At 31.0% G+C, this 17,463-nt stretch overlaps 1 protein-coding gene across 1 annotated transcript; it reads right to left on the bottom strand.

Moving 5' to 3' along the window:
• Positions 1-1,853: 1,853 nt before the first annotated feature.
• Positions 1,854-16,357, bottom strand: mahe (maheshvara). Its single transcript, XM_075299146.1, has 3 exons — positions 15,945-16,357; positions 9,642-11,171; positions 1,854-8,963 (listed from the first exon to the last, which is right to left on the bottom strand). The coding sequence occupies exons 2-3, from the start codon at positions 11,067-11,069 to the stop codon at positions 7,626-7,628; spliced, it is 2,766 nt and encodes a 921-aa protein (XP_075155261.1). The 5' UTR covers positions 11,070-11,171; positions 15,945-16,357; the 3' UTR covers positions 1,854-7,625.
• Between the last annotated feature and the right edge of the window lie 1,106 nt (positions 16,358-17,463).

A 17,463-nucleotide genomic window follows, 5' to 3' on the forward strand; every position in this document is an offset into this window, starting at 1 on the left:
TGTTTTCTTCATAACATTTTTTTCTATAGATTTTCAAATTTTAGTCTAAAATGTTTTTGTTTTCATTTATCACACATTTTACATATCTCTCAATGTTTGTTAAATTGCAATTAAGAAAAAAAAATATATAAAAAAATTATCAAAATTGTATAAACTTTTAAGATTTCAAATGCAATTTTTTGTTTCGAGTTCTTATAATAATGAAGATTTACATACATAAACCAAATATAATTTTGTAATGCATATAATACTGTAACATTTTTATTTTTAATTATTGTTTGACTGATAAGAACATTAAATTTGTGACAAAAAATTTATTTAAGCTCTTTTCGTAAAGAGAAGCACTTGTGAACATTGCAATAATACCATACTATTTGGAAAACAGAACTTGGTTTGTAGAGAGCGATTAAATGGAATTGATTTTTTTATAGTTGGCCATTATTTTACATACTTACTTATTTTAAAACCATGTGATTTGTATGGAGTATTAATTTATCACTTCCATTTTCAGTGGCTATATTTTATATCGACAATAAATATTTTGGCTTTTTTATAGACTAGGTCATCGTCAAAGCTTTCAAATTAAATGGAGTGAATTTTTTCAATAGAAAATATGAATATTTAAATTTTGTGATATTAAGTTTGTTAAAAGATGATCTCAGGCCACGCTGTAAAATGTTACTTATAAGATCACAAAAGATAGGGGGTTAGTTTGAGCACTAATAGCAAATCTGCCATTACTGTCATTTCAGATGGCAGTAATTCATTTGTCGAAAAATAGCAGTCGATCCTAAGCTATTATTATCACGAGTGTACTTGCCTCAAACCGGACCTCAAAGACTAGGTATCAATATTAGTATTTGATTTTTCGATTGTTTTTTTAATTGCGCAAAACGCCATTAAAACCAATGGCAAATTGATAAATGTACATTCATTTCATTTACCGAAATAGTGACACATGTCTGGACGGACGTTCGTTCAACTTTATTGGTGTTTTCCGAACAAAAGGTTTTGCCTTCATTTTGTCTGTACAGAATGCGCATTTTTAAAATGTTGCCAGCAACCTAAAAAGATGCTATCATTTCAGCGGACAGAAGAGAATTCAAAGGAGCAAACAGGGCAATCGCAGCCTCTATGCGTGGCATTATTTTTAAAACAGAATTCGAAGCCAGAATCTAAGGGCGTTTACGTTTCGCAAAAAAATGTGTTGCCTTGGCGTTTCACTACTTTTTCCCTCATTGTATTTTCGCCCAAATGATAGTATCATTCCAGAGTTATTGTTAAATCATAATATTGTGTGGGATTCAGGTCCCAAAACGTATGACAGTGTACTTCATATTTTGCAATCAATTTCGAGAATGTTGCACCTTTTTCCCCAATCGAAATCGCCATAAATTTCCAATTTTGAAAATTTGGAAAAGTCGACTTTTTTACATTTTTAAATTTTGAATTTTTTTGAAGAATCAAAAATCGGTATTTTTAAAAACGTCGATTTTTCGACTTCTTGGAAAGATGATAATATATTTGATTTTTAAATTTCGGAAACTTTTTTTTCGAAAATAAAACAAAAACTTTTTGACACTTTATATCGGTACATATTTATCCCCTTTAAATTGCTTTTGTCTATAAATATATATACTCTCAAAATTATCAAGTACATAGGGGTATGGTACAAATTTTATTTGTAAGCAGCTTTCCATCTCAAATGAATTTCATGAATATGCAATTTTTAAAGAATTCTTTTTATTTTTCTACTGTGATTGATTACCCATCCATTTTAAATATGGTTATTATCGAACAATGTTCTGCTAAGCAAAAATAAAAAAAAATCATAGATTAAGAAAAACAAAACATGTGTTTTTTTATATATATATTTCAAAAAATAAAAATTAACAAAAAATTCAATTTATTTGCGGTTTGCTTTTTGTTTAATGACAATTGTTGTAACATATATTATTGCATATACAATGAGTAATAAAAGAAAGTATTTGCTTGAATTGATTTTGAGTTCTGTTCTTTTGTTTTATTCTTTTTTTGTTTTTTTTTTTTTTTTTTAATACATTCGTGGTTTAATTTATTGATTTTTGCTTCCTTTATAGAGGTCGGTCTTTTTGTTTCTTGTTGGCTTTATAAATGAATTTGAAAAGAAAATTAACAAATATGGTAGAAAAAAAAATAAAAAGAAACATAAATGAACAAAAATGTCAATGACAACGTATGGTGGCGTGATTTTGAACTCATATTCTATAGTTCTGTATTTTTTTAAAGATAATTGGTAAAAGGAAATAACAGAATGCAATAAATATAATATAGAAAAAAAAGAATAAATATTTATGTAAAACAAAAGAAAATTGTTTTTTGTTTTTAATTCAATTTACATCAATCAATGAGAACAACAATTTATTAAATTTTGTTAGGGGTTTGCCTTCATTTTTTTAAGGTTTACAATATAATATCGTATGTTATTTTGGTTTACTAATTTTTTTATTTTTGTTTTACAAAAAAAAAATCATAATTATAGATAATAATAGTAATAATAATTTAGTCTTTTAAAGTTGCTTGTTTTATTTCATATATTCTCTTGGTTTACAATTTTTCGAAAGAGAATTTTCCTTATTTTTCGAAAAAATTGTTTTGTATGTGTGTGGCTACTTTTTGTTGCATTTCAAAGAAAGTTTAGCACCATGTATTATTTTTCATTTTGATTTGATAAATAAATTTTTTCGATACCAAGTAAGAAATTTTCTTTTTGATTGCTTCTTAAAACAAAATCTAATTTTCTTTTACTCTCTTGTGTGTGTAGGTTTTTATTTGTTTGTTAATAAAAGGTAATACAATTTTTTTTGTTTTATTTAGAAATATCACATTTTTGGTTAGTTATTTCTTTTTGTTTCGCTATGGTAACATACGATACGATATTTTATTGTTATTTATGTTTTTTTGTTTTTTAATATTATGGTAAAAATTTATGAACCCAAATCAGTCATTTCGTATATTTTGAAAAAAACTTTTCTTCAAGTTCAATACATAGTTTTTTTCGTGTACTTTTTGTATCATCAGATAGATAGAAAGTGTTTTAATGCATTGTATTTTTTTTTTGGGAAAGGGTAGTAGTGAACATAATACTGTACTGCAGAAAAAAGTGGGGAATATTACATATACATGAATAGACAGCAAAGGAACTAGACAGTTGTTATACGTTGGCAAATATAATAATCGAAGAATTGAAACAACCATGGAAAATTAAAAAAAAAGAAAACAAAAGAAATTGATTTCACTAAAATTTCTAGAAAATTAAATTTTAGAAATATGTAACTTTTTAAGGAATTAAAAGGTCTTATTTATTCAATTTTTTCATGTGTCCCCAAATTGCAATTATAATTATCATTAATAAAATGCTTTGAAAACAATAACATAGAACCCCGTGTGATACTGTAATATTTGTGAAATTATTTGAATAAAATGGTGACGAAAATTTCAAGCTTCTATACCATTTTCTTCAATAATCCGCCCAAATATTACTTTTTCGTGGTTTGCAAACTCTCTTTTTCATAAAAAGGTTTCAAAAAATGAGATATTGTTTTTTTTTATTGTATGAAACGAAAATGTCAATTCATAGATTCATAAAATATTCAAATTTCTTTACAAAAAAATATATTCTATAACTGGTGATTTCTGAATTTGAAACCTTTTTTTTTGTGAATTTCAAAGGGGCCGAATTCTTTCAATACGGTGAGATGCCATATTTATCTCGTAAATTCCCATAAAATTTTTATAGGATACCGTTGTCTGTATATGTCTTCTTGTACTTTTTTCTTGTAGCACAGTATATAGTGGTTTATGAATAAAAACGGGGCAAATAAATATTATTGTAAAGTTAGTAAAACAAAACAAACAAAAATATTAATAATAATATTAATAAAGAGAATGTGCCTCATGTCATCCATAAAAATGTATCTTCGTTTATAAATCTATATCACATCACATGTATTTTCATTTAAAAATAGTTTAAATTTTTAAGTTTATTTCTTGAATTCCTGTTGTTTATATTTTATTTCGTCTTTTTAAGTTTTTTTTTTTTGTATAATAAATGCAAAAAATTGTTGTTATTTCTTCGACTTTTCGCTCTTCATTGAAGAGGGGATGATTTAAAAAGTTCCCAAGAAAAACAACATTCACAGCATTTGTTGTTATCTATATCATATATATAGAGAGAGAGAATAACGTGAGAAAGAAATTTAAGTATTATTTAAAACAAAAAACAAAAAAAAATAGTATATAATAAGTAATATATAATAGTAATTAAAAATATGAGATCCTTTGTTTGTTGTGGTTTTTATTATTTGCTTTACAAAGAGAGTTTCTGAACAAAAACCACATGGACTTTATCCAATTTTTCTTTTTTGTTTTCGTACACAAAAACAAAAATACTGTTTTTGTTTATTTGAGAATGTTCTGTTTTAGCATCTTTTTGGTAAAAAAAATTATTATGTATAAACACAGATAATTAAATACAAAAATGTATTTTATTCCATTTGGTTGTGTGTTGGCATTTAGTATTTTCCCTTGTGTTTTATTTTACTTTATACTTTTTTAAACGAGATTTTTTGCACGACTAAAATCTAGGCTTATTTCAAACATTTTAAATTCGAATTTCTTTTTTATTCTTTCAATTGTTTATTTCGTTCGTTTTAAGTTTTAACGAATTAAAAATTGTTTTGTATTTTGTTTTTAAAAAAATTAAAGGGGAAAATATTACTTAAATTACTTTTAGTTTCGCGCTCTTGTTTTTTCCAATATCCATTTGTTTTAGTTTCTGTTTCTTTTCTTTATATATTCCATTTTCATAAAAAACACAACACACATATAAAGGATTCTTATTTCTTCTTGCTTTTCTTTGTTTGGTTTGGTTTGCAAAAATAACTAATTTATTTCATCATATACATTTCAAATAATGTGTGTATTATAGTAGGAGATTTTATTTAATTTTCTAATTGCCTAACAACATATCAAAGGTTGTGATATTTTAAAATTCTTAAGGATTTCTTAGGAAAAAAAATGTACAAAAAAAAATAAGAGATTGTCCATAAAAATTATATGGCCTGAAGATCCAGAAAGAATAAAGCCAATATTTCTTATGACATTTTTAATTAAATTTTAGAAAAAAAATCAAGAAATCAATTGATTCAATTAAATTTTAAATCAAAACAATAATTGACCACAAAAAAATCAAGAAATCAATTGATTCAATTAAATTTTAAATGAATCCTTTTTTGGTTCACAGGTTCAATTTGTTGCCTTCAATCACGAAATTATTTGTCCTAATTATTTTTTCATTGAAATTGATTCAATCATTGAAAAAAATTATATCAATCTCAGACTTCAATTAAAAGCATAAATGATTCAATTAACTTGAGTGATTAAATTTTTGTTTTGATTAAAAATAAATTCAATCAATATTTTTTATAGATTTTTAATTTAATTTTTTTGTGATCAATACATTTTGTTTAAATATAAAATCTTTTTTTTTGCGCTATGGACTACATGGTTTAACAAAGTGAACTTTTTACTAAATTGGCAATTACGGTTCGGTCGTTCTAAGCCTACAGATAGTGGCGAATCGGCCATCGTAAAATTGTTGACGATAGATCTATTCTCTTCTGAGTGTAGAAAGTTAACTAAAAGTCATTTAAATTGTAAATCAACTTTAAATTAATTATTTCCAACTAAACTTGTTAAACTGTTATACTGATATGTTCTAAAATTTCACAACCTTTGTGTTTTCTAATTAGAAAAAAATGTCATTATGTTACGTTCTTCCCTCAAGTCATTGTTAACAATTCCCGAAAAAAATCCCTTCTTGTATTTGTATGGATGAATGTGGCGCATTTTTATACATATATAGTTTCAATTTCTTTTATATATTTTGTTGTATTATATTGTTTGTCGTTCTTTGCTTTTCTTGTTTAGTAGTAGTATATTATTTATATAAGAACTAAAAAGTGACAATGGATTTAATTTCTACTATATATTTTAAAGAGTCGTCGTCCTTGCTTACTTGCACATATGTATATCATTTAAATTTAAATTCAAATATTTAAATTTTGTTGTTCTCTTTTCTTTGTTGTTGTTCTTGTTGTATATATAAATCTCTACGAGAATACAACAATCTATATATCTAAATGACAAAAAGGCGAAACGGTGGCGGCGGCGGCGGCTTTGGCAAGTATCAATTTACTTAACGTTTTACTTGTTTTCAACAAGAAATTGTTTTCGAAAAAAAATTAAACTAATTTCAAATTACAAAATAATATTTTGAAATTATTTGTTTGTATGTTTTCATTTGTTTGTGAAATTATCTAAAAAAAAAAACAAACAAACTCTTGTTTATAAAGTTATATCTTTCGTGTAATACTTAAAACAAAAATAGAAAAGAAAATACATATATGTATGAAATTTGTTTGTTGCTCATTAATTTGTTTAAATCAAATTAATCATTTTATATATATGTATAGTGGCTGAAGAGTTGTTTTGTTTATTTCTACGATCTGATTTGATTTGTGTTTTATTTTGAAATATTTCTTTTAGATTTTCAAAATTTTCATTCATTTCGAACATTCTTTGTTGTTACTCATTGTAAATTTACAAACAAAATGCTTAAGAAAAAATATTATTACATATGTAAATATAAAAAGTAGAAAAAAAATCGGAACAAAATCTTAAATAATTAGTACATAATTAATTCGATTTCAAAATAAAATAAAATTCAATTCCACAAAAATATTATTGACGTTGAAATATGTGTTACTTGCTAGAGTTTTTTGTTTGTCCTGTCTAGACCCAAAACAAAAAAAAACTTAAAATGTATTACTATGGGTATAATTATTATTAATTCTACATATACAAGATTAAATCCTTCTTCTCTGCTGTATTCTTCCTTTCTGTTTTAATATAAAGGGAATAATTTTACTTAATAATTTCCTCTGTAAGAGGTAGCTAGTTAGCTATTTTTCTAAAGTATCCACAAGCTCGGCTCGTATTTCTTTTCGTGTTTAATGGTAACTTTTTTCTTTTTTTCTAGCTTATCTAGCAAATGCAATCTTTTTAAAATATTTCATTGGAATTTTTGCCAAGGAAGTTTTTAGCAGAGTTCAATAGTTGGACCTATTGTATGTTACGCTTGTGTATGTGAGGAGTAGTAGTTGGTGGTGGTAATGTTGATTTATTCCTTCGTTTTCTTAATTATTTTGAAATAAGGAGTTGTCATAGATGACCAGCATCCAATAGTAGATGTAACTGCTATGAAATGCTGTGCGTCGATCCCGCTTTTCTGCTTACATTCGAAAATACTCCATGTTTGATTGGTTTCATTTTTTTATGTTTGGAGAAAAAGAAATCTGTTTTTTTGTTTAATTTTCGTTTTATCCCTTAGTGGCGATCAATTGATATTCTTTGTTAATAGATAATTATATAGATATTATTTGTTTTCCTTTGTTTTATATTAATAATGTAATAGTAGTAATATTTGTTTTTCTTTTATGTTGTATATTAAGCAAAAGGAAGTTTCAAGGGGTATAGAAAATATAGAGTGTATCCATCTAGAAATTATTTCTGGTCATGATAATTTACTGTTGCTGTTGGCCCAACATTTCTGCCCCAGGTGTGCCAGCCCCATTACCATTGGGAGCAGCAGCAGTTGTAAATTGATGTGGATGGGCATAGTATGCTGTAGGTGGTGGTCCAAACTGGCCGGTGGCGTATGGGTTTCCGGCAGCAGCCAGCATACCGCTAGCATCGTACATATAAGCAGCACCTGCCGAGGTTGGTGGCGATTGGGCTGGGGCAGCATACAGAGCACCTGCTGGTGGTGTAGACACATTGCTAGGATATTCTGCTGGACCACCGACTTGGCCACCTGCAGCCGCAACTGCTGCTGCAATATTTGCCATTTGTTGCTGCTGCTGCTGGGCGGCTGCATTTTCATTTTGAACTTGGTTATTTTCCATTTGCTGGGTCTGGGGTTTATTAAATTGACCATTGGGATGTTGTTGTTGTTGTTGGTACTCACGTTTTTGGAATTGTTGTTGCTGTTGGAAACGTGGGGCATTACCATTTGGTGGCATATATTGACCACGTGGCCGATACTGTTGTTGTTGTGGCATATATCCGGCTCCTTGTTGCATATGGGGTGCCATATGGGGATGCATAAAGCCACCACCCATAACAGGACGAGGTCCACCACTATTGGCTCCATTGAAAGGAGCTCGTGGACGATAAGGTCTATTACCTCCCTGTCCTTGATCTTGGCCATTGCCATTAAATTGACCATTACTACGATTGTTCCAATTACCCATACCACCATTAGTATTTCTGGATATTCCCGGATTTCCACCCTGATTGCCACCATTAAAGTTATTACCTCCACTGTTTCCATATTGTTGATAATGGGGTTTTGGTGTATAGCCACCAGCATTGCTTCCTCCACCATTAGCTTGGTAATTCAGAGGATTATTACGTTGTTGATTATTACCTCCACTATTTTGCATCCATCGACGGTTATTGTTGTTACGACCATTGCCATTACCACCCATTGATCGAGCCATATCAATTAAAGCTGGATTTGGTTGTTGTCCAGCTTCCTCCAATACTGAGATTAATTCTCTAGCCTGTTTGGCATTTTCTGGTGTGAAAAATGTATAGGCGGTACCCAATTGTTGGCAACGTCCCGTGCGTCCAATACGATGAACATAGTTTTCCGAAGAGTTTGGATAATCATAGTTGATGACATATTGCAAGTCTTCAACATCCAAACCACGGGAAGCAACATCGGTAGCAATTAAAATATTAGACTTACCATTACGGAAATCTTTTAAGGTTAGATCACGCTCAGCTTGAGATTTGTCACCATGTATAGAAGTGGCGGTATAGCCTTCGTTACGAATGATTTGCAAGATTTCTTCAACCTAAAAAAAAAACATTAAGCATATTTGAGAGATAAGATGTTTCATCATTTGAAAGATATGCCTTGATGTAGATTTGGGCAAACGGTTACACCTGGGTTAGAGGTGTGCACGTGACACGAAATTTTCGTGACTCACGAAAAGTTTCGAGATTCGTGCGTGAGTCGTGAGTAACGCTCATGACAACAGCGTGAGTGTGCGTGATTAACAAACCAAAATGTCGTGCGTGAGCGTGAGTCATGAAATTAATATCTTCGTGAGTGTGCGTGAGTAACGAATTACACTCACGAAAATATTCCTGCTCACGAACATGAAACGCTTAAGAGTTAAATTCAATTACAATTTTAGTGACACCTGGGATGTTAAGAGTTTAATAGCACTCTCGATTTTAATAATGCTCATGTTTTCAGACACTTCGGTAAGGTAAATTAATCATAAAATTTTTCGTGAGTCACGACGTTTTCGTGCGTGAGTACAAATTTTCTTTTCGTGAGTGTGCGTGAGTCCCACCAAAAAATATCGTGCGTTAGTGTGCGTGAGTGTGATTTTTCAGTCGTGAGTGTGCGTGAACGTGATTAAACTATTACTCACGTGTACACCTCTAACCTGGGTATATTCAAAATTTTATCATGTCTACACGGGTATAAGGGAATACTTTGTTATTCATGCAAATGTACTTACCTTAATTTTAGTTTCAACAAATATAATAATTTTGTTGCTGTTATTAGCGGCATTATTTGTTGTCGGCAAAATCTCATTCATAAGTTTTACAATTCGTTGGGGCTTCTCATTTTCTTGGCAAACTTCAACGATTTGACGAATGTTATGGTTTGCTGACAAATTCATGGATCCAATATTGATTTGTATGTAATCGTTGAGGAAATCACCGGCTAAAGCTTGCACCTCTTTGGGCCATGTAGCCGACCACATCACAACTTGGCGATCTGGACGTATTTGTTCAATGACTTTACGAATTTGGGGTTCGAAACCCATATCCAACATACGATCGGCTTCATCCAAAACCAAATATGTGCAACGTTTCAAATTTGTGGTACGGTTCTCCAGGAAATCAATCAAGCGGCCAGGTGTGGCAATAATAACTTCTACACCACGATCCAAATCACGTGCCTGGGGTACTTTTGAGGAACCGCCAAAAATACATGTGTGGCGAATTTCTGGTTTGCACAGATGACCGTAATCACGCACAACTGACTGGATTTGTTGGGCCAACTCTCGAGTGGGAGCAAGAACCAAAGCTATGGGTCCATCTCCTCGTTGCAATGGCGGTTGGTTTGCAATATGGACCATAGCGGGTAGCATATAAGCCAGGGTCTTGCCAGATCCAGTTTGGGCAATACCAACTAAATCACGACCCGATAAAGCAATGGGCCAACCTTGGGCTTGGATAGCTGTAGGCTTGGTGAAACCTTGGCGCTTCATCTCCTCTATGGTATATTCAGGGAGAGTACACTCATCAAATGAACTAATCGGATGAGGGATATCATTGCCAGAAACTGTGATCTGCAATTCTGCACGCATCTCTTCGACTTCCTGCTCACTTTTATTCACAGTATTTTGGTGTGGATTGTAGAAATTTTTCTTAAAAGGCTGCAAATTGTGCCACTCTGGTGTATCGAGAGTACGTCCGGGATTTTTAGCCTTTTCGCGCTGTAATTCGGCACGTTCTTCTTTCGATAAGTTGGCCAAATTAATCGATGGTTTGTACATATTGTTTCCTTGGTAGCCTCCGCCATTCTGGGGTTTCTGATAACGTGGCCCAAAATTGGAGCTTTTGGCACGTGGTTGAAAGCCTCCACTGGCATTATTGTAGAAACCACCATTAGCCATCATAGGGTTGAAATTGCCGCGGTAACCTCCACCATAACCGCCAGCATTTTGTGGAGCGCCACCATAACCTCCTGGCATATTGGCGGGAGCACCCCCATAGCCTCCAGAAACAGCACCGACACTTCCATTAGCCATACCATTTGCATTGCGTTGATAATGTGGGCGATCAGCTCGTGGTGGGGCACCGGCATTAGCATTGCCATAATTGGGAACCGGACCTCCAACACCGGGAGCAGTAGCAGTATAACCGTTTGCATACATATTCGTGCTTAATTAGTTTATATCAAAATTCAGTGATATTTAGTTGAATTGAAGTTTAGCGATATTCGAAAGTTTATTTCTTCGAAGAGATATTGTTATATCCTGAAATATGTGTATGCACAAAAGAAGGGAAATAGATAATTTAAAATTTAAAAATTTATCTGAAATACGAAATGTTTTTATCGATGTACACACTCTGTGTGTGGTTTATACCAAATATCGCCATAAAAAATCTTAATATCGTCAAGAATATCTAAATATACTGGGTAAAAATAGCCAACTTTTGGATGTTGATTTAAAGGTTTCAGATTAATAACGAGTTTTTTTATATAAGGGTATCAAAAAAGTGGTACCACAGTGTTGCAAGGGATTTAATGCCAATTATGATGACTAAACACACTTCATCAATTTTATTTATTCTTATTCTATCCACTTTTACATATTCACTATAAGCGAAATGACAAAATGTGTATTTTCGTTGGAAATATTCAAATAGATTTAAGACAGTTTTTTTTTAATGGCAGTTCACTATTATTGGCCTCTTTAATAAATTGAAATATTACCTAATAATATCAAACATCCCATTTTTAGATCCCTGCAAGAGGTATTCATTTTCTGAGTCAGTTTTTTTTCGTATATCTGTGAGATTTTCAATTTCAAACACGAAGGACAATAAAAAATATTGTACGAGCTAAATAAGCTCTACTTCTCTAATTTAGAGACATTCGAAGAATTTTCTTCGAGACGTTCAAAAAGTCTACTCTTCAATTGGATTAATATGGGTATTATATGATAAGACACCATTCTCGTCTTCTAACCCGGTTCGGCCATCTCCATTACCTCAAATGGTACTACCGAAGAAGGTAGAAAGCGACCAAATTGCTTTTACTATAACCACAAGGTAAGCAAATCGGACAAAATGTTTGTCTACAAGACATTTAAACATTGAAATCGTGATATGGAGCCGTATTCTAAGGATTTTGCTGGAGGAAACAAAAATTTCAAGTGTAGGTCCTACATATATAATGTTTTTCCATAGGATGAAAAGAAATGGGTTGTTACATGAACTTCTTCAGGGATTTGTTTTTTCCAGATCGGTGAGAAATCCGCAGATAATTAGACCACGAATAAATTGTTCCCTTTTTGAGAGGGGGTTTATTGTTACTACTGCTAGGGTTTGGAACAATCTTCCTGTAGCAGTAAGGGATTTTGGGCTTCCTGAGAATCAATTTAGGAACTTGCTACGGACTAGTTTGAATGAATATATTTAATGTTGACTGTTATTTACCAATGGTAGGTGTTAGTTTACCTTTATTAATATTAGTTTTCTATGTGACTTTGGCCAAAGTGAGGATGGTGGAGTGGTAGGCATAGTAGGGTAATTTAAGTATTAATGATTAGGATTGATAACTTTACAATTACTATTAATGTATTTTTTAAGAACAATACGATTTATTGGCCACGAAGGCTTACTGTATTGTTAAATAAAATGAAATGAAATATATAAAAATATTCCGATTTGACTTCTTGAGGTTTTACAAGGCGATTTGTTTGTAGTTAGACTAAAAAATATATAGATCACCAATGGTTAGTATTAGAGTTCGACCGAAGCTGTTTTTTTTTGCCGATGCCGATGTTCGGCCAAAAAAAGCAATAATCGGCCGAAGCCGATTATTTTCCTAAAATTTATAATTAAAGAAATTTGGTGTGTTTTAGTTCAATATTTCAATATATTTTCAACAAATGCATAAATACAAAAATAAATGGTAATTCAGTCCAGTAGTTTGATATTATAATGACAAAAAAGGATTTTTATAATTTTTTTATAAATAATTAAATTATTCAAAAAACTTCGACTTCGGTTAACCGGCCTCTTGACGCCGAAGGCCGATTTGTGGCAGATTATCGATTTATGGCCGAATGCCGATGCTTCGTTCGAGCTCTAGTTAGTATGACAAATTTGTCACTTTTGTTGGCGTCGCCATACTATGAATACTCATTTATCATGAGGTATTAAAATTTTCCAAGTCGGGAAAATTTTAAGAAAACTTTACCAACAATTTCCCAACTTTAAAATATTCTATTTTAAAGTTTTTGATCAAATTTTTGTGGTTAGTATGATTTTTTTTTCTTTTCGAAAGAAATGTTTTTTTTTTATATTTTAGATTTTTTGAGTGTATAAAAAATTTCTCTTGAATTAAAAATGTGTCGAATTTTAAATGTTATAAGGATTTTAGCTTGCGCCATCAAAGTAAAATTACTACTTCTGCAAAAAAGAAGAATTTAAATTGATTTTGATAGTATGATCTACAACGAAAATTAAACATTTTAAAGATATTTTATGATTTTTGTGCTTTTTCGTTCTTTATTTTTTGCTCTAATGCTTGTTTGTACGAAGTACACACAGCGTACTCTAGTACATGTAATATCATGGCTTATTTATTAGCCTATCATAACCAGTTTTTTTATGATACTTGGAAAGTTAAAAATGTTGTCCAATATGACTACGATTTTTTTTGTCAAAATTTGTACTTCTACAGAAATTTTTGTAAAAATCTTTATTCTATAGCAAATTATTTAATTTTATTTCTGTAGAAAAATTTCTCAAAATTTTATTTCTATAGAAAATTTTCTCAAAATTGGAGTACCTCTTAGTTGGAGAGGAATTATTTAGAAAATCTACCAAAAATTCAAGAATTCTTCTAATCTACCAAACAGGAAAAAATCTTCAATTGTTGCTAGAATTCCAACAAATCGTGCTTATCTTCCACTTTAACATATTGTATGCGCCCTAATACATAGGAAAAAATAAGGTTGCATGCTGAAACCTATAATCGAAACTGTTTACTAAGCTTTAGCAAAAGTTTACTATAATTCACACCACTATGTGCTTTCACTATATGCAACAACAGAATACCATTTATTGCAGTAGCATTATGCCCATGACGAAAGGCATACTGGTTATCAGAGAAATTCAATTGTGAATTCAATTTGTACCTTAATTAAATTTTCCAAGACCTTAGTCTAGATATGGATCTAAAATTACTTGGGCCCCAGCAGCAACCTCAACTTTGGTCACCTAACAACTCTGGTCACCTTCCAAGCTGATGAAAAAAGGAAGTTGTAAGTACTGATCGAGTACAAGGTCTGGCACATAGCAAAATATGAATTTGATAAAAATTTATTTTTGTTGTACCATAATATGACTGAAATTTCCAATTTATATGGTATGGTAAATATGGCATTTATTAATTTTAGCTCCTTCGTACCTAGAAGCCCCAATTGTCATCCTACTTACGTTAAATTTGGAATCTGTTTTACTTTTAAAGTCATGAATATGTACGGTGTAAGGCCGGTATGGACCTCTAGCGAAATTTTCGGTAGCAAAAAAACAGAGCTGTGTACACAAATTTTAAACCAGCTAATCGCTTTTAAAAATTGTTAATATATGTTCCAAATATTCCTCAAATAAATTGTTTATTATTTACAGACCTTTTAAAACTTTTACGTACACAATGATTGTAATAAATTAAATGTTTGCTGCCAAAATATGCTTTTGACAACCCTGTTATTTTCATTAGAGGTGCGTACCAGCTTACGAAATTGAACGCTACCGAAAATTTCGTTAGCATAAATAGCAATGCATTTCTTATGGGAATGAAATTTTTCGCTAGAGGTGCATACCGGCCTGTAGATAGAATTACACAACTTGGCGTCGATACCAAATCGAGTTTATGAAGAAATCTAGAGCTGCGATCGAGTATACTTGGCTAAACTTCCAAAGCTCTGGTTGCTATCCGACAACACGGACCCATAAGTTCCATTAGAAATCCTCTCTGGGCAAAATTCCAACCAGGAATCTCTACTTCTCAAACCCTATTTCATTTATATTAATGAATAGGCAAAGGAGACAAAAAATATTGATTAATACCTTGTTCGGTCTAAAATTACCAAAAGTTTTAAAAATTCTATCAAAAATCTACAAAATATAAATATGTAGTGGCTGGTACGCTGGTACGAAAACTAATATTTTTATTTTAAAGAAATATTTTTTCATAACAAACATTTTAGAGCGTGTAATTAACTTCAAAATTAAAATTATATATTTGCAGAAAACAATCGCTTCTAATAGCAACTAATAATCCACTAAATTATGAATGTGTCGAAATTTTAGAAGATTATTGGTTTTTAAAACGTTACCCAAAGTATCTTCAAGAATCAAAAAGTTTCTTACATATTCCAGCACTCTAAAACTCCTAAATGCTAGAACAAGTTTTTGAGTAATATAGTTTGAAAACTAGCAGACAATGTTGGCTATTTCTGCAAACTGTGACTGCTTTCTCTTACAGCAGGCTGGCTTTTTTAATTTTTTTTCTTTTTCGTCTACTTTGAGTGTAATAAATGGGTACAAATAATGAGTTTTGCAGAAAGTCGCCAGAATAGAAATGTTCGAACCGTTTCGAAGGTGTGCTATTTGTGACATGATTATTTTTCGTCGTGAAATTCAATGTCCTTATCCATGTTTTTGAGTAGGGATAGTTTCTTTTCGCTATCTTTCTTTTTGTCATGCAAAATAACTCTGAAATTGTGATTAATTCAAAGTTCTCTTCATCTATCTCCGGACAATAAAATTGGGATTTTATTTTTTGTTTAAATAATATATTAATGAATTTAGGTATCGATATCAAATGACCCTTTACCCCAACCACTTCATTGAAACACATAATGCTATGAAGCCATTGTAACTTTGTCACCACCAAAAAAAAGCTGGCAACCCTTAAGCTAAGCAGCCACACTATATACACACACATTACAACTAAGCACACTTTGGACAAGAGAAACAGCAAAAGGAAAACTAAAAGATGTGCTACTTACCTAACTTTATATATTATACACAAGAAGTTGGGACTTTTTTTTATTAAATTTGTATATTATATTCTATCCAAATTTAATGTAGATATCGTTTACAAGTTATTTTTCCAAAGACCAAAGCCGCCGCCTCGCTTTCGATTTTTTCGTTTGCTCTTTGTATGACGATGAAAAATCAATTTTTTCACAGTAGTTAGATTTTTTCGTCGCTTTTTTCTGCCGTAGTAGTAAAACGAAAAAAGTACTTTGTTTCTATTTGTACGTTCTTCGTTTTTGATTAAATATTTTACAAATATTTAAGTGTTAATGCTACTATTATATCTACTAAATTTAAATAAATTACTTTTTAATTTATTTAAATAAAAATAATTCTGTAGCAAAAAAGCGAGGAACGACGATGTTGGTTTTAACCCAACCAAATGAAAACGACGAAGTAACTTCGTGTTAAATGTAGGAGCCGGTGAAAAAATTATGACGGCTTTAAAAGGTACTCATTCAGTAATGATATAAAAAGGTAATGACATGCCTACACTAGTAGAAAAGGCACGTATTAATAGTACGTTCACACTATTCTTCAAAGCGTAGTTTTTTATATTTGAAATTGGGAGCGAGCGTGATTTCGCTACTTATACACTGCCACTGACAAAATTTCGGCTACCCATAAGAACTGCATTGACAATCTAGCTACGGAAAATCCCGTGAGGCCTAGTTATACGCCCATGTTCGAGTAAAAACATGGTTAATAAATTGTTTACATTTTGCTCCAATAAGATATACAAATCGAATTTTTGGTAATCCATAACGAGTCAGCTGATATTTCCCTATTGAAAATATACTGAAATTTATTTAGATTTTGATCGGGATATCATACCAAGTGTGAACGTTGTATTTGACCAAATTTAGATCATTTTTAAGACCTCGAGCTTGAAGAAAAATTAATTTAATTTATAATTTTAAATCTACTCTAAAAGCATTTCGGCTTTTGACAGCATAAAAAATAGACTAATTTATCGAATAAACTCTCTTTTGATTTGAAAAGAGAATGTGATGTAACAATTTTTGTGGTGACAAAGTCGAGTTTTCAATAATGTCAACATTTGAAAAATCGACATTCCGCTCACCATAAAAAAGTCATAGCTGTTTTCGTTACCGGAAGCTCAGGTAGTCATATTTATCGATTTTATTTCCATAATAAATATAAAAAACTGCATTATAGCCATGAAAAAATTTTCGCCAGTAGTGAACACCATGCTAAAGAAAATGATTCTATATGTATTTTAAAATTTTTAATTCATTTTGTAATTTGAAGCCACTTTGGTGGCCGGTCATGGTACAATTGTTAGCATTCCTGATTTGCATGCAAAGGGTCATGGGTTCAGTCCCAGTTTCGAAGAGCAAAAGGTTTTTATAAGTAGTTTCATCGTTATTTAAAATGCCGTTTGGACGCTGCTATAAAAAGAGGCCCCTCTTCATTGAGGTAAACATAGAGAGAGAAGTTGAGGTACCACAAAGGAATGTGTATAGT

Source organism: Haematobia irritans, chromosome 3, assembly GCF_050003625.1.
Source record: "Haematobia irritans isolate KBUSLIRL chromosome 3, ASM5000362v1, whole genome shotgun sequence".
Taxonomy (NCBI): domain Eukaryota; kingdom Metazoa; phylum Arthropoda; class Insecta; order Diptera; family Muscidae; genus Haematobia; species Haematobia irritans.

Coding starts and splice junctions, on each gene's coding strand:
- mahe (XM_075299146.1), bottom strand. CDS start 11,069: ATGTATGCAAACGGTTATACTGCTACTGCTCCCGGTGTTGGAGGTCCG. Junction 8,964..9,641: donor TTGTTGAAACTAAAATTAAG/GTAAGTACATTT, acceptor TTTTTTTTTTAG/GTTGAAGAAATCTTGCAAAT.